Raw genomic sequence first — 26,305 nt, forward strand, 5'->3', positions numbered from 1 at the left:
TAATGTATATATTCTGTTTTACCTACTGGGACCAACCCAGATTTTCCTGGACTGCTGTAATCCTCATTGATTTTTTTCCATCTCTGAGCTTTTTTTTGGTCTTTCTTTATAATTACTCTCTCTCTAAAGCCCAAAATGTTTTCTCCACAATCTTCACTGATGTTTATTCTTATAGCCATAAGTAAACACACATAAGACTTCCAGGTATGCATTATTCAGCTTCCTACGTTGTAAGCTTTGTGCGTAGGAACTGTTTATCAAGCCCCTCACCCCCACACTTGATATTTTTTTATCCCTAAACTCTCTGAGTATGGATTATAGAGTAGTAAATTATTGCACCTCAGAAAATAAAAATTGGGACACCTAGGTGGCTCAGTCATTTAAGTGTCTGACTCTTGATTTCGGCTCAGGTCATAATCTCATGGTTCGCAAGATCTAGTTCCGTGCCAGGCTCTGCACTGAGTGTGGAGCTGGTTAGGATTCTCTCTCTCCTTCTCTGCCCCTCCTCCACTTGTGTGTTTTCTCTCCCTCCCTCCCTCCCTCTCCCTTTCCCTCTCCCTCCCACTGTCTCTGTTTCTTAAAAATAAATAAACAACAAAGAAAATAACAATCACACATATTCAAGTGTTTTGGGACAATGATCTTCACATGTATCATATGCACTCCAGGAACATGGGAGCATTGCCTAGTTCTGTAATCTATTTTTTCTGAGATGAAACAAAAATGTGAACAGAATGCTGGATTCTATATTAATTTACTTTTGATATCTTTGGGTAAATTAAGGATACATTAATAACATGTATACAGTTTGGAAACTTCATGTTCTTTAACACATGATTTCAAAATTATCATGATGTGTATATATCACTTGATCCAGTGCTTGAATAAAAGATGCCTCTAGCCTGGCATTGAAAATTGCCAGTTATAAACCTATGTGAAGCACCTTTTTTTTAACTAAAGAATTTATTTTATTTTATTTTTATTTTAGAGAGCACTGAGGGAGAGAGGGAGAGAGAGAGGGAGAGGGAGAATCTTAAGCAGGCTCCATATCCAGTGCTGAGCTGGACATGGGGCTTGATCTCACGATTCTGGGATTGTGACTTGAGCCGAAATCAAGGGTCAGATGCTCAACTGCCCCTTGTGGCACCTTCTTAATCTCTACTTGTTCCTCCTTCTCCTTCTCCTCTTTCTCCTTCTCCTCTTTTCTCCCTCCACTCCTTTTCTCCTCCTATCCTTCCTTTTTGTTGTTTTTTATAGGGAAATAAATACCTGCCACTTCTTTTGAAAAATTGTTTTGCTAAACATTTTATAAAATGTGAATCATAGATCCTTAAACAGTAAACCACTGCCTGGTTTTCCCAATTAAACTTCTCTTCAAGCTTAACATTAAACCTGCACAGTTTGTATTCGTGGATTGTTCATACTGTCCCCTCTGAGAGACAAGTGTTAATATACCTGTTCCCTAGTTCTAAATACAGACTCAAGTATTCACTTTCCCTGTTTTCATTTTCGAAACAAGAATCATCTTTTATTAGGCTACTCAGATGTGCCAGCCAAATCATAGACAAGCACTTATATTAGAAAAAAGTAGGAAATTTAAAAAATAATCTTTTCTGCTATATGAATCATCTGTTTTCAAATCATTGTGAAAATAATAAAACATGAAACATTAGAGCATGATATGAAATGTGAAATTCTTCAAGCTTACGACTTTTTTTCTCCCAAATAATACTTTTAAGAAATGTTTTTAAAAATTTTTCTGTAGTTTAAAAGAAAAAGAAAAGGTTTGTGTGGGGTGCCTGGGTGACTCGGTTAAGTGCCTGACTTCAGCTCAAGTCATGGTCCGACGGTTCGTGAGCTTGAACTCCATGTTGGGCTCTGTGCTGACAGCTCATAGCCTAGAGGCTGCTTCAGATTCTGTGTCTCTGCCCCTCTCCTGCTTGCCCTCTGTCTCTCTCTTTCTGTCTCTCTCAAGAATAAATAAAAACATGGGGCGCTTGGGTGGCTCAGTTAGTCGAACATCTGGCTTTGGCTCAGGTCATGATCTCATGGTTCGTGGGTTCGAGCCCTGTGTCGGGTTCTGTGCTGACAGCTCAGAGCCTGGAGCCTGTCTTTGGATTCTGTGTCTCCCTCTCTCTCTGTGCCTCCCCTGCTCACACACTCTCTCTCTCTCTCAAAAATAAATAAAAATACATTAAAAAAACAAAGAATAAATAAAAAGATTAAAGAAATTATTCTGTTTTTTTAATGTATTTTTACATTAAAGAAATAATATTAAGATATATAATAATAAGATTAAAGAAATAAATAAAAAGATTGATGTTTTTTCTTCGTCAAGTAATTTACCTCACTCATATGCATAACTAAAGTAATTCTGAGGTGCTGTTGGAATTTTGGCATAATGTATCTTGTTTTTAGATAGATATCCCTAAAGATTTGTATCACTTTCTTTTCTGTTTAAAATAAGTTATATTTATTAGTATAAAAATTATTTCATATTATGAATTATAAATTTATAAATTATTGGTAATAGATGTCCTATTATTCCAATAATTGCTTCTCTAAATATATGAAATTCTCGTTTACATTATAATACCTGAGAATACATGGCCTTTAGCTTTCTTTTAATAGTGAAATAAATTTGAATAATTTTTTTCTATTTTTGTAAAGAAGAAAAACATCAATTATTCATTGTGGCCTTAATATTTTAACACTGTTTCTTTTAGGTGCACAGTTGGATAAGATGGGATTCACAATTCTCAGAAAATGCATCAGTGCAGTTGAAACACGAGGTAACATGATTGAATCATTTTATTCATGAAAGGCTATAGGTATGTAAAATCTAAGAGTATTTAAAGTGCGTGTTGCACGGTTAAGTGTTGTAGAATGGAATACATCAACGCAAAATGTATATTCTGGGTATCAGAATGAGCCGTTCATTTACTACGACAGCATAGGATTTTCCTTTCTGTTTACATTTATATTTCTCCCCGGCACTGGGACTTGAAGTCGGCGCTGAAATGAGAAGCATTTGAAGAATCAGCAGTGTAGGACAGCTGATCTGAATCCTTTTTTGTTCACCATTAGGATATTCTTATTTTTCATTGTCTTGTTGGTCTCTTTAAAAAGTCAGCTTCATTGAGGTATCATTTACATACAGTAAACTTCACTGACTTGAACTATTGGAATTGGTGAGTTTTGACAACTGTGTACTGTTGTGTAACTGCCACCATCATCATAGAAGATTCTTGGCTTTCCTCCCCCTGATCCTTCATGTTCCTGTGCAGGCAGCCCGCACTCCCTCCTTGGCAACCACTGAACTGCCTTCTATCTCTTTAGTTCTTTCTTTTTTAAAAAGCATTTCATATAAAAGGAGTCATGCAGTATATAGTCTTTTGAGTCTGGCTTCTTTATGTAACATAATGCTTTTGAGATTCATCTTGTTGAGTGTATCCCTGGCTCCTTCCTTTTTAGTGCCAAGCAGGATTTCATTACATGGATATACCACAATTTCTTTATTCATTCACCTGTTGCTAAATATTTAGGTTGTTTCTATTTTAAATTCAAGGAAAGCTAATCCCTCCCCTCCACTGAAAGTTTATCTTTGTAATCCCTAAAGAGAACAGAACAGAACAAAACAGGGCCCTTCCACTTTGTAACCAGTGCAGCAGACTTGGGAGAAAGGAAACATTGAACATTACAAAATGGGCTCTTTCTGGAGGTGGAGTTTCTCTTGTCAGTGATGTGTGGATAAATGGACATTTCATTCACTCTCATGTGTTGAATATCCCAGTCCCACTTTGGATGACTTTGGGGACAAAGCATTGTGTTCATGCTTTCTGTCAAAACAAGGTCTTTGTCGTGGAGCCAGGCCTGCCATGTGGGAAATAAGAGTGTCAGCTGCCAGAGAAGTACCAGCCCTTTTATGATTTAGGGACTTGCCCATTGATAATAAAAACTTGAGCCACAGAAAGCCTTTTCTCATGCACTCTCTCTTAGAGTGGCAGTTTGGGCTGTGACAGACTTTCCTTCATTTCAGCCTGCCCTGAAGTTGAGCTGATTGATACATTTCTTCATTTTCCTAGTGTTTCACAAATTTCCAAAATTTAGAAAAAATACTATGATTTTCATATGTCTTACTTGGTCATTCATATTTTGTTTCTCCTGAGCTCCTGAAGTGAAGCACCTTAATTATATCACTTGTGTGCTTATTATTTTGATAAATTATATTCTTTCTCCAAAGGATATGTTTTATACATACTTGCTTCTGCCTGAACATATTAAAATCCATCTAGAATGCTTTCTGATTGGTATATAAAGTTTTATGAAACATTGTATACATTAAATGGAATATATATGCTAGAATCTGCATGTATTAAATGTATTTTATTATAAATATATAATTGGTTGTTTTTAACAGAAGAATGAGTCTACACAATTTAAAATTTTCTCATTTAAAGATAACAAGCTGAAAGCATATGTTTTTCTCCTTTTTAATGTTTATTTTTTGAGAGAGAATAAGAGAGAGAGAGAGAGAGAGAGAGTGCAAGTGAGTGCAAGTGGGGCAGGGGCGCAGAGAGAGGGAGACACAGAATCTGAAGCAGGTTTCAGGCTCTGAGCTGTCAGCACAGAGACTGATGTGGGGCTCAAACTCCCGAAAGGTGAGATCATGATGTAGCCCAAGTTGGATGCTTAACTGGCTGAGCCACCTAGGTGCCCCATGCTTTTCTTTTTCAAATCTTTTGTTCTTAATGGTTTTCTATTCCTAAATGAAGCCTTTGCATTTAGTGAAATAATAGACTAATAATAGTGTTCAAAGAATCAGGGGTCAGACTATATTATTAAAAATGATGAGAAACATTGTAGAATCCCTGATGCTTTTATCCTAAATTTGTGAGTTCCTTCAAGGAATATTGCTCTTAATGATTTCCCCCAAATCAGCTAGCATGACTAGTGATTTTCTTATGCTACAGGCATGGTTACTTTATTATTTTTTTCATCAGGATAAAGCTAATTTATGCCCCATAACAAGAAACCCACAAGTCTTTGTGTGCCTTCAAACAGTAAGAATTATTTCTCACTCAAGCACGGGTGGGAGGGTTTTGCTCATCACTGATACTTAGGTTTGTAGGTTCCTGGCTGCCTTTGGAAACCAACCAAATTTGAGGTTCCTGGCTGCCTTGCCATAGGGGAGTACTTCTGGAGTGCTTTGGATCATGTGCAGATGGAATGGTTTGGCCTTGAAGTAGTTACATTTGCTTACAATTAATTGGCCAGTAGGAGCTCATGGCAATTATCGACCCTGAAGAGTCAGCCTACCAGGAGAGTGGAAAACACACAGCTGAGAGTATTTGGTGAATAGCATTAATGATTGCTGTGTACTTTGTGAATCTACATGCCTAAAGACTGGGGTCTGTTAGTGAGATCTGACTGAAGAATTATTTTGAATTACAGCTTTTAGTGTTTTAAACATGACCATCGTTTTCTAAAAACTACCATTTCACGTGTTTGGGTTAAAACCATTAGTGTGTCTTTTTCCAAATATGTTCTTCTAAAAACAGCTTCTGGCATTTTTATTGTTATCAGCCTTATTTGTGGCATCACTGAAATATTTTGAAAGCATCAGACAAATGTCTAAAATGTGCTGTGATCCTCATTATCCTAAGAAAGTTAACATATTTTTAGTGTACTAACATATCTTTGACAACATATATACTACATATTGTTACTAATATATATGTGACACTAATGTATGACAGTAATATATGACACTAATAAAATATATGATAATATATGTTAACATGTATGATATATGTTGACTTATACGGATGCTGACATCTTGACTGGAGTGTGACTACTAAAGAGTCACTTTACTTTTGAGATAAGAACTAATCCTATTTCACTACAATATCAGCATCAGTTAACAAATTATACTCATCATTCCATAGAGTTGTTTGCTCATGAAGTGAGGGGGTGTGTGGAAGTCAGATCAACTGATCTTTCAACCATTTACCAAATATTTGTAAATGATATGTACTGGCTCTTAATTGATTCAGGCCAAATGACTACCTCTAGGAAATTATTGCTTATGTATATATACCAAGCTGAATAATTTCCTAAAGCTATTATTCCCAAATATTGCTGCACCTTGGAATCATCTGGGGTTTTTAAAGACTATGACCCGGCTCCCCGACCCCTAATCAGTTTGACTTCATGGCTCATGAATATGAACTGGGAAGTGGAATTTTTAAAAAAATTAGTTTACTTTTTTGAGAAAGAGAGAGAAGGTACACAAGCAAGGGAGGGTAGAGAGAGGAGAGATAAAATCCCAAGCAGGCTCTGTGCCATCAGCACGGCGCGTGATGAGGGCTCAGACTCATCAACCATGAGATCATGACCTGAGCCAAGATCAGGAGTTGGATGTTTAACCTACTCTGTCATCCAGGCATCTCTGAGAAGTGGGATTTGTAAAAAATGTTCCACAAGTGATTCTACTATGAGGCAAAGTTTGGGAACCACTGTCCTAAAGGAATGGTTCCTTGTGAATTGGAGAAATAGGTTGCACAATTGTTATCTTTATGTTTATAGTATCCTGCTACATGGGGAGCTTTTCTTGTAACTTCTTTTTAAAAATAACCCAACCTAAACCCAAACAAACAGAAAAGTTCTGAAGAAAATAGTATAATATTCTTTTCCTTTCCTCAGTAACAGGTGACTTAACCACCATTAAATCATAGATCTAATATGAAGGCAGCCAGATAAACACTATATGTTAATTGAGCAATCGCAGGGTATACATAGCCTTGTTCTAGGCCTTTGGGACATAAATTAAAGGTTGCTTACATATAATGCTGGATACATTGATAGTAAACATAGAGATTTGTAATGTAAATATACCAGGTGTTAAAGTGTTACAAGTTTGCAAGGATTAAGAAAATTTGAATGCATGTTGATAGAATGCAGTGTACTTAATGTTATATAATTGAGGACTGTGGTTAGGAATAGGCTTCCTTAGATTTAAAGGATAGGAAGGTATATTTTTGGAATTTAGAAACATCTTCACAAAGATGTGGAGACAGAATATGACAGGAATAAACCACATTTGATTGGAAAGGAAGCATGAAACTGTTGGTGGGAATGCATACTGGTGCAGCCACTCTGAAAAACAGTATGGAAATTCCTCAGAAAGTTAAAAATAGAGCTTCTCTATGACCTAGCAGTTGCACAGCTAAGTATTTATCCAAAGGATACACAAATGCCTACTCAAAGGGGCATATGCGTCCTGATGTTTATAGCAATGCTATCAATAATAGCCAAATTATGGAAAGAGCTCAAATGTCTATTGACTGATGAATGGATAAAGGAGATGTGGTTTATATATGCAATGAAATATTACCCTTTGATCAAAAAGAATGAAATCTTGCCAATTGCAACAGTGTGGATGGAATAGAATGTATTATGCTAAGCGAAATAAATCAGAAAGACATGTCATATGATATCATTCATATGAGTAGTGTAAGAAACAAAACAGATGAATATAGGGGAAGGGAAGGAAAAATAAGATAAAAAGAAAGAGGGAGGCAGGCAAATCATAAGAGACTCTTAAATATGAGAACACACCAAAGGTTGCTAGAGGGGAGGATGGTGTGGGGGATGGGCATTAAAGAGGCACTTGTTGGGTTGAGCACTGGATGTTATATGTAGGTGATGAATCACTACATTCTACTCCTGAAACCAATACTATACTATATATTAACTAACTTAAAGAAAGGAAGCATGAAGAAATAGCATCAAAGCAGGTACTGAGGCATTTGCATTTAATTGTGAAGGAGGTGGGTAAGTACTAGAGGGTGGTGGATAGCAGAGTAGGTGGCTTAGAAAGATTAATATGAAAATTAGTACTGGTAGCCATGTGTGGGATGACTTAGCACACAGGAGCCCCAGAATTCTGTCTAGGCTGGAGGATTCAGTAGGCGAGGTGGCTGATTCACGATGGTTGATTTGGGCAGTGAGGCCAGATAGCATTGATACGTCCAAGTAATTTAGCAGATGGACTAGGTCATATTTAGCAGTTGGTCATACGTAGAGGATCAGAGTTCTATAAGGAATTTCACCTTCAGATTTTAGTTAGGAAAGCAAAGGATATCAAGGAAACTTATGGGTCTGTGGCAGACTTGTTGACATATGTCAGGGTCACCAGGGGTCCTTGTTGAAAATGCAGATTACTGTGTTCAGTCAGTTTTGTTGAATCAGACTCACTCATAGCCGGGCCTCTGCTGTAGAAATGTGAGCTCCAATAAGAATAGTCAAGTGGAGACACAAAGTTTCTTTTGGCTCCAGAGTATAGAAGAAGCCATGATGGTTTCCTGAGAAAGTTTATGAGGGCCCTGGGTCATGGATCCATGTGGCTTTTCGGATCATGAGAGTGAGCATAACAGATGTAGGGGAGACCTCCATCCCAAGAGAGAAGGAATAACAAAATGGCTCACAGTGGTCAAGTCTTAGTGTGTCAGAAGCCAAGGGCATTTGGGATTTCACATACTTTGTAGGTGGATCCAAGGCCAGTTCTGAAGTATTCATGGCACCTGTTGCTCACTCATCCTGTGCTTCGCCACCAGCCCCTCTACCTGCTATTTCAGATGATGCCTCGTTTAGTGCCCTAGCCTAGTGCCTGTAGTCGTTTGTTCCTTTGTGGGAAGCACCTGATTCTTAAAAAACAGTTTCATACAACATTTTCTCCATTGTCTGGGCTGAAAACCATGCAGCCACTATGTGTATGTGGCTCTCTCAGGATGGAGACTACGATGGATTCATTCTTCTCCTTTGCCCCTCCTGGGTCTCTGAATCACTGTTCACTCAGTGCTTCCTTGAGGTCCTAGCACATAAGCTGCCTTCTGAAGGCTGAGGGGGAATTGACAAGATACACGGGTGTGGGGTTTCAGGAAGGATTTGGGCAGAGGAAGAGGTGGGGTTGAAGTGTAGATGTTTGGAAGAACATGATGCAGCTGGGACCTAGGATTCCTTGGCAAGACTGGGGGAAGAGAGGCACTTCTACTACTCTGCAGAAGGTACACTTCTCTGATTGATGTTGGGAGCTATCAGGTTTATACTCCACACTGGTGCAGTGAAATTGGCACTTTGGAAAGATTCTTAACCCTGAAGACCCTTAGTCTTTGAAAGAATGTGACTAGGAAGTTCATCCACACCATCTACCCACCCCTACATTTGGGAGGATTAGAGCTTCGTTTTTTTATATAGTAGAATATTCATTAAATATATTTTTTTCAATTTGCCTTTCCATCCTTCCCTTGAAGTGCTTTCCTTGTTAAAAGGAATTTCCTCATTTGGCCATTGTAGTGTCTGATATTGTTTAAAAACAATTTTTTTAAACATTTATTTATTTTTAGAAAGAGGGAGAGTGCATGCACAAGTGAGGGAGGGAGACAGAGGATACGAAGTAGACTCTGTGCTGTGAGCATAAAGCCCAGTGTGGAGATTGAACTCAGGAACCGTGAGATCATGACCTGAGCCAAAATCAAATGTTGGCTGTTTAACCAACTGAGCTGCCTAGGCTCCTCTCTGATATTGTTAATTATATGATATATTTATTTTGTTTCTGGAACTTTATGCTTTCCTTGGAGTGAAGAAAATGTCTTATTTACCCTTTGCGTACCTCTTCTCATTTCTCAGTATAGTCTGTGTCTTTCATACGTAGAACTCAATAAGCAATTGTGTTTTGCTTGAGTATTCAGAGATTGGACTAAAAGCCACTTGGGGAAAATTATGTGTTCCAGCAATTGGTAAAATTATTGGAAAGATTTCTTCCTTATGTAGTTGGAATTAGTACCTTCAAGTAACATACGTAGGATTAGATTTCTGTCCTTTATAAATTTATGTCGTCATCCTTCTGAGTTACAGGCACTAGTTCAGACATAGATACATCATGTTACCTGTTGAAGAATTTTATGGTTTCAGAGCTTGAAGAGTAATTCCATGATTTCCTTAAGTAAATTACTCCTGTTCCTATAAAGTGGCCAATTCCAATGACCAGTACACTGATTTTTTCTGGAAGTGCATGATGTCTGGTTTTGCTGATGCATGCATTGTAACATATACAAAAACAAATAAGACTCTGGCTTAAAAACTGGTTTTTAAGACTCTGGTTGCTATTTTTTAAATAGTCATCATGATTTGAAAGTAAATTTATATGCCACTTTTGTTTAGAAGTTTCTCTTTAAAAATCTTCCATATGTGAATGATTTGAATATTCACTTTAATTTCTAGAGAATGGCATTAAAATGTCGGTCTAGGCAAGCTGTCAGTTATCCAGTTGAGCACTGTAACAAGCTGTGAATTCATGGGATAGAAGTAGGAAGCCACGTCTAAGATGTGTCAGTCTTTGATTTGTCGTATGTGAAAGTGAGATTCGTCTTTGAGAAGCAAAGTTTTAGGTTTTTGGAGAATCTTTTTGAAGCTGGCTTGAGGATTTTTCCCCTTCCGAAGCACCTCTGGATTTGAGTGTGGGGTCTCAAGATGGGCCTGGTAGAAGATGATGCTGTTTCAGTAGAGTGTTTGTGGGAAGGAAGATGCCCAAGGTGAACTTGCAGCATATTTTACCATGATTGCACATTAATCTAAGTCGCCGAGGGCAAATTTCATGCAAAATGGAGAAAATAAAGAACAGCTGTCCCCAGAAAATTTACAGCAAGTAAACTTGAATTTCTCGCTCACTGTCTCTTTTTTAATCATAATGGGTGTGAGATGGGAGTGGGTGGATAACTAGAGGACAGTCTTCTGTGGGAGGGAATTAAGAGAGTCTTGTGGTGTCTGCAGAAATGCAAATGCAAAACTGAAATCCTAAATTCAGGCGAGTCAGGATTATTCATTTTCTGAATTAGTAATCTTATTTGTTTTAAGAACAAATAAGCTTCCAAAGCTATCAGTTTCCAAATGAGTGGTTGATGAGCTCATAGGGAAAAATGGTTAAACTACCCTGCTAGAGAGGAGGCATGCTAGGTTTTGTGTGTTCGGTATAGATTCTGATGAGGTCCGTGGCATTTTTATTACAAGGCTCTGTCGACACTTTGAGCGTCATGGTGAAGGGTGTGAGCCCAAAGGTCAGTCTTAATTGGAATCCCTTTCACCACTTATTAGCTCTGCAACCATGGCACGTCAGTTACTTGACACCCTGTGACCTGGTTTTATCATGTATCACGGATAATGGTGGCAACTCCTTTGCGGGCTTGTTGTGAGGATGAAAAGAGAGTGCTTGGGACCTTGGCACCTATGGAGTGGTCAGTAAATGTGAGTCTCTTATTTAGAGATTCATCTGTTAATTGAGGCCAATCACAATTAAGTAGTTCCGTTATTGATTCAAGGCTTTGGGAGCACTGAGAAACTTTGTTTAGTTTTTTTTTTTTTTTTAGTAATTTACTTAGGGAAATAAATCATCTGAGTTCACTTTAGCAATTCCATGTGGTGCTTGCAACAATGCAGCACAACTGCTTTGGAGTTTCAATTTTCTGATCCTCTGTGTCTTGTGGACACTGGAGCAAGAAAACAGCCAAGAGGTGGTGAAGAAAGGAAATATGCTCAGGAAGAAGAACATGGCTGTTGGATTACTGCAAACTTCCCCCTCCACGGCCTACCCCACTCCTGCCCCGCTTCCCCCCCAAAAGAGGCTGCCCGGAGTTGCCTAGAATCGGTTTTGTTCCTGATGCTGTAGCTGTTCTGAGGTGGAGAGACCAATGGCAGCAGCAAGACTCTTAGACTTTTCCTGATGTTCTGATCTCTGTAGAGAAGGGAAGAAAGAGTGGCAAAAACTGACAGCCAACTTTGCTTTCAGCTTGAGTTTCTTTTTCTGTTTTCTGTTAAATAAAATTTTGTGACTGCTTAAGCTTGAGATACATGAGTGCATTTGAAAATAAGATATACTTTTATTTAGCTGTCTCATCCACTTCAGCTTATTTAATACTTACGTATTCCTGGCCATGTACATGTTAGATGGGCTTTAGTCAGTTCTTTTTGGGTGTTTCCTACAGGAAAGATATTGGAGGAAAAAGTGGTGGAGATATGGTTCCTTTTTCTTAAAGATTAGCTTCGATCTAGTTTCAAGGCAGTGAAGGCCTCTGATTTCATGCTTTCATGTGAACAAGTTATTTTGTAGTTTCATGGATGCTAGTAGAAGACCCAAGACTCCTGGGTCAGAGATGAAGGATAGTTTATTACTCTCAGTAGCCAGAATATAAATTTTGGGTGACTCCTTGATCCCTGTTTCCTAAGGGCACTGCAGAGAGAGTTAGGTGATACCTGCCCACACAGTGGGTCATATTAAGAGAAGAAACTCTGAACTTAGGAAATTTGACTCTCTTATTATGGCTGACAAGCATGCCTGCCTTTTGTTCTAGATGGAGACACTATCTCTATTTTCCAAGGCTGCAAGCAAGCCTGTTCTTTGTTCCAGAGTGAGATACTGGAACAGATGGTGTTCACCCGCCCTGGGGTGTTGCTGCCAGAGGGGGTGGATGGCTATGATGTGACAAGATGCTTTGCGAGCAGTCGAGGCCAGAGTGTGGTAGATCCCAGGCGCTGTGCTGCATGTTTGCCTCAGTGCTATAGGCAGAGGTGAGACGTTGACAGATTTGAGCAGGGTGTGTTCAGATTTTTTAATGGGAGTAGATGGCAGGCAGCATGGCCGGTTGGATTTTAGAAATAATCCAGGTAGGAGCTGATGGAGGTTTAAACTAGGGCACTGACAATGGAAAGAAGGGATGGATAGGATGAGTGACTTGGCAGAAAAACAGAATCTGATGACATATTGAATATAGAAGGTAGAGAAAAGGGAAGGAAAAAATGGTAGTCTTCCTAGTCAAGGTAGATGAAGACATCTTTAGCCAAGACAAAGAATGCAGGAGGAGCAGTAGGTTTGAGAGGAATATAGATTGGTTTTTGATATCGTGAATTCAAGGTGCCTTTCCTGTGACGTTTCTGTCAGAAATAAAATGAAGGCAACAGAAGAGATGGTGGGTGTCATTTTTAGAGAGGTGGAATCTTGTCCTCTCCTCTTCTCTTTTTTTTCCCCCACTCAGAGAGAGAGAGTGAACAGGGGAGTGGCTGAGAGACAGAGAGGGAGAGAATCTTAAGTAGGTTCTACATCCAGCATGGAGCTCGACATGAGGCTCGATCTCACAGTCTGTGAGATCATGACCTGAGCTGAAGTCAGGAGTTGGACACTTAACCAACTGAGCCACCCAGGCACCCTGAGAGGTCAAGTTTTGAGTGTCAAAAAGTCATGGCAGGTGGATGGTGAGGGAAAAAGACAATGGGGTAAAGGGCAGAATCTTTGGGGATCTTTACCTTTAAAGAATATGAGGAAAAAGAATAATTAAGGAGACATAGGATAGTTATAGTATCACAGGAGAACCCAAGAGAGTATGGTAGAAAGGAACCCAGAAGAGAGGTGATTCCAAAGAAGAGGAAGTGATACCTGTGTCAACTGCTCTAGATAGTTCAGGCAGGAGAAGCACCAAGAAATAACCACGTGTTAAGGGCTGGGAAGCAAGAAGCTGGAGAATAGCTAGGCTGTACAGTTGTACTTCTCACAAGAACCCTATGAAAGCATGATATTTTCCATTTTCCATCAGCATTCCAAGCCAAGAGACATGATTTGACTTTTTTAAGTCTCAGCTAGAAAGCATCAGACTACATACAAGTCAAATCCAAGGCTGAGTTTTAAATGCTGGTGCTCTCAACAGCAATGAACATGAGGAGATGAAGACTATAGGCTGATTTCCGGAGGATGCTGGTGATGAACACTGTAATACAGACAGATACATAAAGAATAGAGGAAGTGTGAAACTGTAGACAGCAGGAAAGGTAAGCTGGGAGGGAAAACTTAAATATCAGTCTCTGAAGTGCTCATCCAGACTTGAGATGAAGCCATTCTAAAGTCATACCTTCTTCTTTCCATACTGGCTCCATCATGGACCTCTGAAGGGGCACCATCAGCCCCAGGAAGATTTATGCCCTTTCCTGAGAATCTGTGCAATACCTTGGAAAGTCTCTTTGTGGAAGACATAATGTCAGTGTGGAATCTGCATCTGACAGTATTTAAAATCCTAATAACAAGTGGCATTTTATTTTTTCTGAGTATTTCATGTATTCTAGCTCACACAATCTCTACAAAACTCAGTAGGTGGTTGAGATCTATCTTGTTTATGAGGGATCTGAGGCATGGAACGAGTTCAGGGTAAACCTGCCACAGTTCACTCAACTATAAAGTGGCAGAGCTGGGATTTGGATCCTGGTCTCCATACTCAAAGTCAGAATTATCCCATGGCTGTAGAGTAAGGTGAGAGGAAGAGTTGGTTGACAGCTCCGCTTAGTGATAATAGGGAAACTGAATTCTGCTAGGAGGCCCAGGAACTTGGGAAAGGAACACACTCCTTTCCCCAAGGTTTACATTGAAAGGAAGGACTGAAGGGCACATTTAATGAGTGTTAGCTAGATCTGTTAGATGTGGGACAGCAAGGCGTCAGACCTTGGGAGAGTTTGGGGCCTCAAGTTATTAATGGAAGAAAAAACTTCCTGTTAGTCTGTAGTTTCTCACTAGCCCTGCTGGAGGAGCCCTGCCCACTGGCTTGGGTAAATTTATATCAAAAATAGCAGCAAGACTAGGGGTTGTCTGGTCTGAAACAAAATGCTTTCCTCTCATGTGGGCTAGAAACTTGAAATGAGGCCAGCCACGTGGAACGCTGGGAGTATACATTGTACCTGAAAAGTCCTGGAATGAGAACTTCTTCACAAAAATACTGGTTTAGACCTGAAATTGGGTATTTGCCTTGTGCTTTGTCCGAACTTTTCACTTACGCTGGGATGAGATGCAGGAATGACAGTGATGGGACAGCAAGCCTCAGTGGGCGCAGCTGTTCTCATGTACCAAGCTTTGGATTTCTGAGCACAGTCTCTAGTTGGTTGGGTGTAGGAAGATCACGTGAATGAAATCATGAGACCTGTCCTCAAAGCGCCTGCTGGTGGGGAGGCTATTCATTGTAGTACAGAAATGGGTTTATCTTAAAAAGAGCATGCAGAGGACAACATGAAAATGAAAGCAAGGCTTCGTAGGAAGGAAAAGTACAGAGTGATTCCTGAAGATAGAAGCTGTCAGTAATGTTGTTCTGTCTGCTGCCCAAATAATCACCATCCAGGGGAGAAATTCCAAACATTATCAGTAGACAGAAATTTCATGTTTTCCATGAGCCATTCATAGTAAATAAATTTTGACACTCTTCTTAACATGTGCTTTATTTTTTAAATTTGGCTGTAGACTTAAGGCAAGTTGTATATGTAGTGTACCTAGCTGTTTTGATACTAATTTTGAATATTATGCTGAACTAAAGCCTTTTCATAGTGCTTGGTATGTGAGGCTCATGCATATGCTTTACACACACTGTCTCCTTTAATTTCCATGAGAATCCCATGCCATCATTAACCTCATATTTCAGGTAAAGAAGCTGGGACACAGATTGAGTAACTTGCCAGTTGTACAACCAGGAGGTGATAGAGTTGGAAGTTTCCAGGATATGAGTAACCTTAACTCGTAATAATTTATGTCTTGCAAACTTAACAAACATGTGTTTCCTGGGTATGCTTTTTTTTTTTTTTAAGTTTATTTATTTTGAGTAAGAGCATGCATGCGTGCATGAGTGCACAAGTGAAAGAGGAGCAGAGAGCTAAGAGAGAATCCCAAGCAGGCTCCATGCCATTCAGCACAGAGCCTGATGTGGGGCTTGATCTCACAAACCATGAGATCATGACCTGAGCCGAAATCAAGAGTTGGATGCTTAACTAACTGAGCCACTCAGGCTCCCCTACTATTTTTTTTTTTTTCTTTGAAGTGAGGGTACCAAGATCTAGAAAGGTTAACATGTTACTATCAGCTATAGTTCATCTTGTTTCAGGGCTTAAAAATTGTTTCTTACTCTGCTTTTTGTAGTATTTAATACACTGTATATATTAAAGACAATACATTCTTTTTCCAAAGTTCTAGAATTCTTTAAATACAGTGCCTTAAATTATGGTATTGAATGTTATGTCCCTTTGTGGAATAGAGCAAATGATGCTTGGTTCTGTCTGCTTATACTTAAAAATAATTTAATATAAATGTGTGCTTTTGACAGAACCTTAGAATACTGTGAATCATCCAATATCTTGAAAGGGAGTCTTTGTGTATGAACCTGTTTATTTTTGTGTAACTCAGTGCAGTGGATAGTCTGGAAAGTGTTTGTTGTATTTACACAGACATGTAAATAGAATGTTTATTGGAGATTAGTTAGAAATATACATAAAGGACACATTATCAAATTTTTGTAATTTACCTGTGACCTGAAGCAATGTTCTTTGGCCTTGTCATTGCTATTTTTTGAGTCATTTTTATAGCATTTCATTCTTAGCTTTGTTGCTGGGTTATTTTCTCACAAGCTTTTCTTAATCATTTTACTTATAGTGCTTTCTTCCTTTTATTTTCAAGACTCCAGGTTAATGTTTATAATTGTATATAAAAATATAATTATAAGACATTTACAGTTATGATTGATATTTATGCATAAAATTATGTGTGTGTTCATTACATAGCTCAAAGAAGAATTTGTCTTTGCAGCACTGGTGGGATATGTAAACTGTATATTTGTATTTCTGTGTGCATGTGCGTGTGTGTGTGCGTGTGCATGTGCCCGCCTTATTACTGATGACATGTGGCAGACTTTTGATGTAAATCCTGTGAATATGAACCTGACAATTAATGACCTTTCACCCTGTTTGTTGACACACACAAGTGCAGATAAATGATTCAGTCCTGCTACAAACACTGATCACTGATCTCATTCCATGCCAAGCACTCTACTGGTTACTAGATGAGAATTGACTGAATGTTAGTTTATAGACCCATAGCATATGGTCATTGATTTCTGTAGAATCATATACCTAGAGAATTCTTTTAATTACTTTTGTGCCTTTCACCATCAAGTCTTTAAGTTTCATTTTGAGTCTTATTCCTTTATAGTGTTATATCTGTCTTTTCTACTAACAAATAACCTTTTCTGTCTCTTTTTATTCTCTTTCTATATCCTTTTACTAATCAATTATCAACTTATGAATCATTTATGCAGTTTATCCTTTAATTTATCTAATTCACTGGTTAAATGTATGCCATGTGCTGAGGATCATGCAACATATTAAGAGTCCTGAGTTATCAGGTATGGATTCCACTCCTGAAGCCAGAAAGGAAAGATGAGACATGGTCTCTTCCAAGTTACTCTCTCTTTTTATTTTAATTCTCATTTAAATTTTATCCTGTCTTCACTGTATTTTACCTTAGTGCTTAAAATATAAGTACATAATAACTTTTATGAAATTATTAGGAATTTAAATGTTATATAGTTTATAGCCTGTTATCTTCTCCCTTATTTCCAATTTCTCCTTCCTTTCCTTCTGTTCTTCCTTGACCTTACGTGTGTGTGTGTGTGTGTGTGTGTGTGTGTGTGTGTGTGTGTGTGTGTATTACCGGTCTTCTCTCTTCTGCTTCCTTTACTCTAAATGACACTTCCCGTTTTCTTCTTACTTAACACATTTATTTGCCAGTTACGGTTACTTTAGCCTTTGCCCCCCACTTCTGTTGTTTAACTGAATTTAGCCACCCTCTTTAGCTTTGTTTTCCTTTTGTATTTGATTCTTTTATTGTCCCAGAGCATCTTATTTTCTCTTTTGCTTCTCCAGCCCACCTGCCAGGGCCTCTGAGTGGCCCCTGGTGTTATTTCAGTGCAGGTGTTTTGTGTAGTGGAACAGACTTTGGTTCTGTAGGCATCATCTGGGTTCCAAGAGGGAGACTGTGGGGCAGAGATGATGATGAAACTTGACTCATTTCCTTTTTTTGACTTTCTCCTCAAGAAAGATGTGGTTGGTGCACAGTGACAAGACTGTGTGAGATTGGAGGAGACAGGTGGTGGGAAGTAAGACACATTTGATTTTACCTTGTCCACTTTGCTCAGGGACAGCTGTCATCAACTGCTCATCACTAATGGAGAGCACTTATCCTACTGATCAGAAACAACTTATTTGTTTAAAAAAAATAATCTTTGGGCCTATAACTTTGACCAGATGAAAAATTTTTGTTATAAGTTAGAAAGTTGTAGTAATGATATCAGGGAATGTTGATATCTGAGAAAAATTGTAAAAAGTTGGTTATTTTAAGTTTTTAGCTCCTAATTATAATGTCTGTTTTGGCCCAAGTCCAGTCTCTATTTGAAATTCCAAATTAATTCCAAGACCCTAGTCATATCTCTTCTGTACTCAACTATTCCACATGAAGCACCATGAAAGCTATTAAAAACAAAACCCAAGACTGACCTAGTACCTAGTATCTTTCTATGTCTCTGTGTATTTTGGAAGAAAAGGTAGAACACAGGTCCTCAATTCTTTTTTTTTTTTTTTTACAAATAGTTTATTGTCAAGTTGGTTTCCATATAACACCCAGTGCTCATCCCCACAAGTGCCCTCCTCCATGCCCATCTCCCCCTCCCCCCCACACCCAGCAGTCCTCAGTTTGTTCTCAGCATTCAAGAGTCTCTCATGGTTTGCCTCTCTCCCTCTCCCCCACCATTTCCCCTCTTCTTCTCTCCCACGGTCCTCCGTTAAGTTCCTCCTAATCCTCCTATACGTGCAAACATAGGGTATTTGTCCTTCTCTGCCTGACTTATTTTTCTCAGCATAACACCCTCAAGGTCCATCCATGTTGCTACACATCAGGTCCTCAATTCTTAATCTGCAAATCATTAGGTTGGATGTGTTTTAGAAAGTGCATGGGACATACACTATATTGTATATAACATCCTCAGATAAGCAGAAATTACTTTTAACATGGTTAATTAGGAATATTCACACTCAGCGGGGGAAAATAACAAGCATAAATAATCTGATGTCAGGTCAAGCATTCAGACTTTGATTTTGGGAATTGTGGATAAGAGATTGTCGGCTTGTTTTAAAATGTAATCAAGTCTTTGGAGGAGTTATAATTATGAATCATGGTCAGAAAAAGAAAATATCAACTGTGGGCTGGTGTTAAACAAGGTAGGATTTGATCTGCGTTTGAAGGTCCGGATAGGATTCATTTTGCTCACTGTTGAACGTTGGGCAGCTAGAACAGCACCAGGCACATATTTGATGAATAAATATTTGACAGATGAGTAATTTGAGGAGAGAAGGGGAAGAACATTTCTGTCTGAGGAGACGACCTAGAGGGAGAGGCGATGGGAGTGAATTTAGGAACTTGCAGATGATTGTTCGGGTTTGCTCTGGTTGAGGTGAATACTCCACAATAAATGTGGGTAGGTGAGGTGGGGCCCATTGTGGATATTTGTGTATTTATGCCTTACCTACTTGTTCAGCTGAGGAATCTAGACTGGATCTGAGTGATGGCTTACTCTTACCTGGGGATGGCAGAGAATTGAGATAAGCAGTGTGGTTTGAAAAAAAAAAAAGGAAAATTATGATGTTAAGAATGAATTATGGTTGTGTGTGCTTCCCTACAGGGTGTCTTAATAAATATGTGTGTATAAAATTCAAGACTGTGTTGAAGAAGCAGAGATCAGTCAGAAGTGTGAAGAAATTGCACACATCGACCTAGTGAATTTGGAAAGTGACAGAGAGGAGGTCAAAGAAAATTTCTGGATTCTAATACTTGGTGATTTCAAATAGTGACTCCTTGGGCTGAAAGGGGAAAATATGGAAGAGAAGCTGGAGAGGCTGATAAACTCACTCCTATGACTTGACATAATGATTAGTTTCTATTCTTCATATGTATTTATTTGTTGTCTTTTAAATGATATGTGTGTGTTCAGAGATACAAAGTATGTTCCAATTTTCTTAATTCAGAGCTGTTAAGGACATTGTAACAAGAAACAAAATCCTACATGGTGTGTGTGTGTGTGTGAGTGTGTGTGTGTGTGTGTGTGTGTGTTACATGCTGTTTCAAAACTGCTTTTATATGAGGTTTATTTAAATTTCATCTTAAAAGAGTAGAAACTGTGTTGGGTAGCATCAATTCCCCCTTGCACCTCCTATTATGCATTAGCAATTAACTCAGCTTCCCTCAGGTTGATGAATTTGAACTTGATCAATTATCTGGTAGTAATTACCCGCACAGAGTGATGGTTATTGCTGAGGTAACATTCTTATTTCATTTGTTGATATATTTCAGGCACTTCTCAAAGACACACGTTTGCTTGACTGCAGAATATGAATTGCTCTTTTGGCTTCTGGAACCGAGGTCAAACTATTTTAGGTTTCTTAAATGGAGTAATATTGAAAAGCAGTCCTCTGGTATTTTAAACTCTGGACATGGCCTTCTGGCCTCTAGGAGAAGGAAGGAATGAGGCCTAGTCTTTTCTCCCATAGCAGGCTCAAGCTCTGATTTTTGTGTTTCTTGACAATTTCCTTTCTTTTTTGTTTTTATCAACTCCTGGCAGGACTGACCTGAATTTTTTTCCCTCTCTTGGAGTCAGTGAGTTTCCCATCAGGAAGGTGCCTCTCTGCTGCTTTGATACTTAAGCATTCAAAGCTTCTTTAGAACAGATATGTGTAGACTGAAGGGCTAGCCTTTGCTCTTCTGGTTCTTTGTGCTCTATGGAGATAATGGAGAGAGAAGGTGTATGTGTCTGCTTGGACTGCCATAATAAAGTACCAAAAAGTGGGTGCCTTAAACAACAAAAATTTATTTTCTCACAATTCTTGGGGCTGGAAATCTGAGGTCCATGTGTCAGTAGGTTTGGTTTCTTTGGAGAGACCCCGTCCTTAGTTTGTGGGTGACTGTCTTCGAACCCTGTGTGTGTCTCAACTTCTTTTTTTAAAAATGTTTATTTTGAGAGAGAGAAATAAATTTTTTTTAATTCTTGAGAGAGAGACAGATAGAACACAGGTGGGGGAGGGGCAGAGAGAGAGGGAGACACAGAATCAGAAGCAGGCTCCAGGCTCCGAGCTGTCAGCTGCAGGGCTCAAACTCACAAACCCCAAGACCATGACCTGAGCTGAAGTTGGACGCCTAACCTATTGAACCACCTAAGTGTACCAAGGATTGGTTTCTTCTGAGGGCCATGGTTTGTGGGTGACCATTTTCTCCCTATATGTGTGTCCCAACTTTTTTTAAAAAAGTGTTTATTTATTTTGAGAGGGAGAGAGAACAAGCAAGCAAGGGAGGTGAGGAGAAAGAGGGAAAGAATCCCAAGTCAGCTCCACACTGCCAGTGCAGAGCCAGACATGGGAATCGAACTCAAGAACCGCAAGATCATGCCCTGGACTGAAATCAACGGTTGGGCGCTTAGCTAGCTAAGCCACCCAAGTACCCCCCAACTTCTTATAAGAACATTAAACAGATTGCTTTAGGACCTACCCTAATGACCTAATTTCAACTTAATTACCTCCTTTAAAGACCTTATTTCGAAAGATAGTCAAATTCTGAGGTAGCGAGGGTTAGGATTGCAACGTATGGATTTTGGGGGGGATGCAAAATGTAGCATATACCGACAGACAAATGGGACGTTTGAGAAGCTTAAACAATGATTATGGAAAAATAAATGAAAGGCAAAATAGAGAAAAGGAAAATGAAGACTTGCTTTTGTAAGGAGTAGTAAGAGCTTTTATGTGTGATGTGCCTTATAATTGATAGTACGTGTTGGCATCATCTCAGTGTCTCCCCACCATAACACAAGGTGCAAGATGATGTCCTTGATCTCAGACACACCATTGAGACTCAGAGAGGTGTCCTGTCTTGCCCATAATATCAGAGCTCAGGAGTGACTGAGCCTTAACTGGAAGCCAGTCCTTCAGACCCTGTCTGGTCTTTTCGTCACCAGTGCAGGGAGATGAAAAGAAAGCAAGCTCTCCTGGGCAAATTCCATGGCCGTTTTGGTGTTGGTGTTGTGTTGTTTGGGAAACTTTGGGGACTAGAGGCATCACCTTTTCAGCCAGTTGTGTTCTTGTTAGCTTTGACATTGGTCATGCAGAAAATAAACACAGGCAGCAGGCTGCAACTCGTTTGAGAAATAAAGCCATGTTTGTTTTTTTCAAAATCAGTATTTTATTATGAAAGCTTTCAAGCATAAAAACAGTAGAGAGAGTGGTACAGTGAACTCTGGTATTCTTATTGCTCAGGCACAACAGTTAAAAAGATTTTGGTAAAATTGCTTCATCTATCCCTTCTTTGCTCTTAAAGCAAATCTCAGATAGATTCCTTTGGCTCTTTTCAGTGTGTACCTTAAAAAAATAGGGACATTTTCTGACATAATCTTAAGGTCACTCAGAGTTTCCTGATTGCCTCAAAAATGCCCTTTTACAGTTGGTTTATTCAAATCACTATACTATATATTGCCATGTATTCAATATACTAAATTCTGTTTGACAATATATTTTCTTGCCTTTATTTCTAATCTGTTGTGACTAGAGAGACATTGTTTCCCAGGGCTCTGTAGAGGGAGAATGCAGTGATTTGGTTCATTTCGATGTATACTTTGTCGCAGTGTTCCTTGGGAGCTTCAGAGCTCCTCACTGGACAGTGCAGGTAACAGCTCTTAACCAAAAACAAAAACAGTCCTGCCTTAGTTTTGAATGCATTTCCATGGTCTTAAAGAATTATCCAAATAATTTTGATTTGATTTTTTTTTCAGTGTACTAATTAACATCATGTTATTTTTAAAAGGCTAAAACTTTTCAAGAAAAAACATCAAGAATAAATAAACATAATACATGCGAAAGTTAGAATGCATCTTTACAAAACGCATTGGTACACATGCATCCTACTTAAGGAGCTTATTTCATTAACATTGACTCATTACATTTTGTGCACATGGAACACTGTTTTTATGAGATTATTTTCCAACCATAACTCATGAATACCAAGCTGCTAAAACAAGTTGGTAAACACTTGCTTTTGTCAAACATTATTTTTATAGTCAACAGGAATGCTGCTAATGTGAGCTAGCAAAGATTCTGAAAGTAATTGTTTGTTGACAGCTTTTAAAATGTGACTGCCTTAAGTTGTGCTAACACTTTGTCTCTTCCAATAGGTATAAATGACCAAGGACTGTACAGAGTTGTGGGGGTGAGTTCAAAGGTCCAGAGACTTCTGAGTATGTTGATGGGTATGCCTCTTTTCTAATCATTTTCCATGCATTATTTGTTTATGTTCATTGACTTTATAACTTAATATTTCATAGTAATGTACAGTACACTTGGGTGCCTCGATGAGTTTTCTCCTGAGCAGAGGTAGTTGATGCTGAGACGTAGATTAGTGTTTGTCTAAGCAGAGATTATCCACTCCCTCTTACCCTGTGTTCCATTTCTTAGTAAATGGAAAAAAAAAAAAAAAAAAAAGAATGCAGCTCATGGGTGAATGTCGTCTTGTGCTTGCTTCTCACAGGAAAGTAGCAGCCAGGCCTCTGTGACTTGCATGGCTTCCAAATTGCCCGTCCAGAGTCTTGACAGTACATTTGGTTGGACAAGACCACTGGGACTCACTCATTTTTATGTTGCTTCCAAAACTGTCACTTGACAGCAAGGATCTGATTCTCGGGGATTCATTGGTATTCACGGCGGCTTGTTCGTAGTTTGCACCAGGCTCTTCTCCAGGACCATGCATGCTCCATCTGTGCTGATAACACAGTGTTCTTTGGCATCGCAGGCTGGAGGAAGCCAGCAAGTGAATTAGTTTCATTACTCCAGACATTGCGTGAATGACAAAGCGCTTTTACATTGCACGCTGCTGTCAGCTCAGTGCCACCTGTAAGGTGCCCTGCCTCTCTCCCCGCCCCAAAGCTGGCTGCCTCTTGAGGAGTGATGATAATTCATCAGGCTTGAGGGCCTGTATGTCAAACCAATCTGTCATTTTGACCTTGCTAAATATTAATTAACTTGATATCTCACTTTAATTAATCAATATTAACAGTGCCCTCAGGTATGCTGTCAATGCATTTAAAACCTCTGTGCATCTTAAAGCATTGTGGGAAGGACTCATTTTAGGAAGCATAAACTAAGATGAGTAAAATCAACTGACATGTTGCAGATAGGATTGCTTGTTGGGCTGTATTTGAATTAAGGATTTAATAAGCAATAACCTTTTTTAGCTATTAACCGCAGGAAAAATTGCCCGTCACCAGTTGGAGAGCTGTCTTAGAATACATTCGCTTTCATGAGCTGTTTTCATTTTCTGCCGCTCTGGTTTGACTTGGGTGTGCAATTTTGGCAGTCGGATTTTCCTTTGTACCATTAGTGGTCTCCAAATTAAATACACTCAGGTTGCCAGTGGTTCAGTAGCAGCTGGAAGAGTTTAATGAGGCTACAGCATCTGCTTTTAGTTAATTTTAAAATTAGAAACACTTTGCTCATTTCCAAGTTGGTGTAATAATGATTAGAATTGGAAGGCTGTTGGTATCAGAAGGGGTTATTTTGGCTGAAAGGCACACTTTGGCAGTAAATTGGTCATAAGGATCCCAACATTATTTTTATTATCTTCTTGTTCATGTTCAAGGGAATTTCGAACAAGGGTGTCTCTGTGGTCACGGGGAAGTGTTAAGCTGTCTCAAAATTTGTTCGTACTCTCATAAAATCCCCCTTGATCTGCATCCCTGAACTAAGGTGGTCGTTTCCTCTGCTCATGGAAAATGTCTCAAGATAATCCTGAACTGGCAAGGTGTTTTAAAATATTTAAACCCTCAAAGATTCATGACCTGGAAAACTGTTTTCACTTTCCATGAGACTCAGAGCAGAGAAGTCCAGGATACAAGTGCGATACAACCTAATTTCAGTTGCTGACAAAGGAAATGCGGTGTTTTTCCCAGAAGCATTTCCTCGGGAAGCTGACGAATTGATGAGAGGGATGATACTGACTTGATTACTTCCTTATGAAGGGAGGCGGGCGCTACACACTATAAATTATTTTACTTAATCCATAAATAATTCCTAGTATGAATTTAAGATTGCCAATCACAAACTTTGGATTTTTTTTTATTAGAATTAATCCTGCTTTCTTGGTACTTTGTTACCAACTCAAACTTAAGGTCTTAACAAAATAGATTTATTCACTGTATCTTAATTTAAAATTCCCTGAAGATATCTCTTTCCTTCCATCCTGATTCACTAAGTGTTCAAAAGAAAAAATTTATACCTCTTCCAAAAAACAAGGAAGTAGTGTAGTCATGTATACTCTGTCCCGTGGATATTCTTTCTTTCCATCTTTTCTCACCTCCCTATGTTGTTCTAGGGTTCTATATCTTAAAGGGAAAAAAACCCTGGATGAGTCTACCAGATATGTAGCTTTGCACTTATGGAGTAATCAAGCTCCCCCCCAACCCTGAAGTTCTGATGATTTTTCCCCATTTGGTACTGGGCAGTTGCTCATTTAGTTTTAAATTTTTATTCATATTTGAGAGAGAGAGAAAGTGTGGGCAGGGGAGGGGCAGAGAGGAGGGAACAGAAGATCTGAAGCAGACTCTGTGCTGACAGCAACAAACTGAATGTGGGGCTTGAACTCACGAACCATGAGATCATGATCTGAGCCTAAGTCGGACGCTTAACCGGTTAAGCCACCCAGGCATCCTGGTATGAAGCAGTTATTTTTTTAAGTTGCTGTTCCTCCAGGTAATGTTTATTTCAAATTTGGATTTTTCAAAGTATAATTTGTTTGTAATGCATTTTTCTTGGTAGAGATGAGACATAATCCATTTTTTCTTTTAGTATCTGAGAAAAAGATCCAAGGCATTTAATATTTTTCACAAGAATTTGTGCTTACTTGGTTCTTTAGTTCTTGAGAGCTAATTATTTACTTGGATGTTTTTCTATTACTGCCATTTTTATAGAACATATGTGTTTATTTGAAATGTTTTAAGTATTTACTCTTGTGTAAAGGTTTGTGATAATTTCTAAAGAAAGGGTGAATGCTTAGTATCTTGGATGTTTTCTTCACTTTTTGGTGTGTTGTCACACCATATTTAAGATTAAAACAAAGAAAAATCTTTCTTTCCGTTCTTCTCTCCCCATCTTCTCCTCCCCCACCCCCTTTTCCTCCACTCCTTTTTTCTCTCCTGTTTTCTGCCAACAAGAAATACGAATGATAGTTGACCATAGAAAGTCCTCTAAATAGAAATGTCATATCTACTCCTCCAGGTCAGATCATGGTGATAGGAGCTGTTTTTTTAGTCGTCTTCCATCCTGGGAGCAGAAGGTAGTGGTCGCCTGTCTCTCCCTGGACCACGCTTCTTAAGTT

At 38.9% G+C, this 26,305-nt stretch overlaps 1 protein-coding gene across 1 annotated transcript in view; it reads left to right on the forward strand.

The window, feature by feature from the left end:
* ARHGAP10 (Rho GTPase activating protein 10) overlaps window positions 1-26,305 on the forward strand; it is a 321,883-nt gene that overhangs the window by 172,296 nt on the left and 123,282 nt on the right. The window contains exons 13-14 of the mRNA XM_039253774.1: window positions 2,727-2,792; window positions 23,112-23,186. Of these exons, the coding sequence (XP_039109705.1) occupies window positions 2,727-2,792; window positions 23,112-23,186 (141 nt within the window). The remainder of the gene's footprint in view (window positions 1-2,726; window positions 2,793-23,111; window positions 23,187-26,305) is intronic.

The sequence above is a fragment of the Hyaena hyaena genome, unplaced genomic scaffold (assembly GCF_003009895.1).
Source record: "Hyaena hyaena isolate Hyena2069 unplaced genomic scaffold, ASM300989v1 scaffold_464, whole genome shotgun sequence".
NCBI lineage: Eukaryota > Metazoa > Chordata > Mammalia > Carnivora > Hyaenidae > Hyaena > Hyaena hyaena.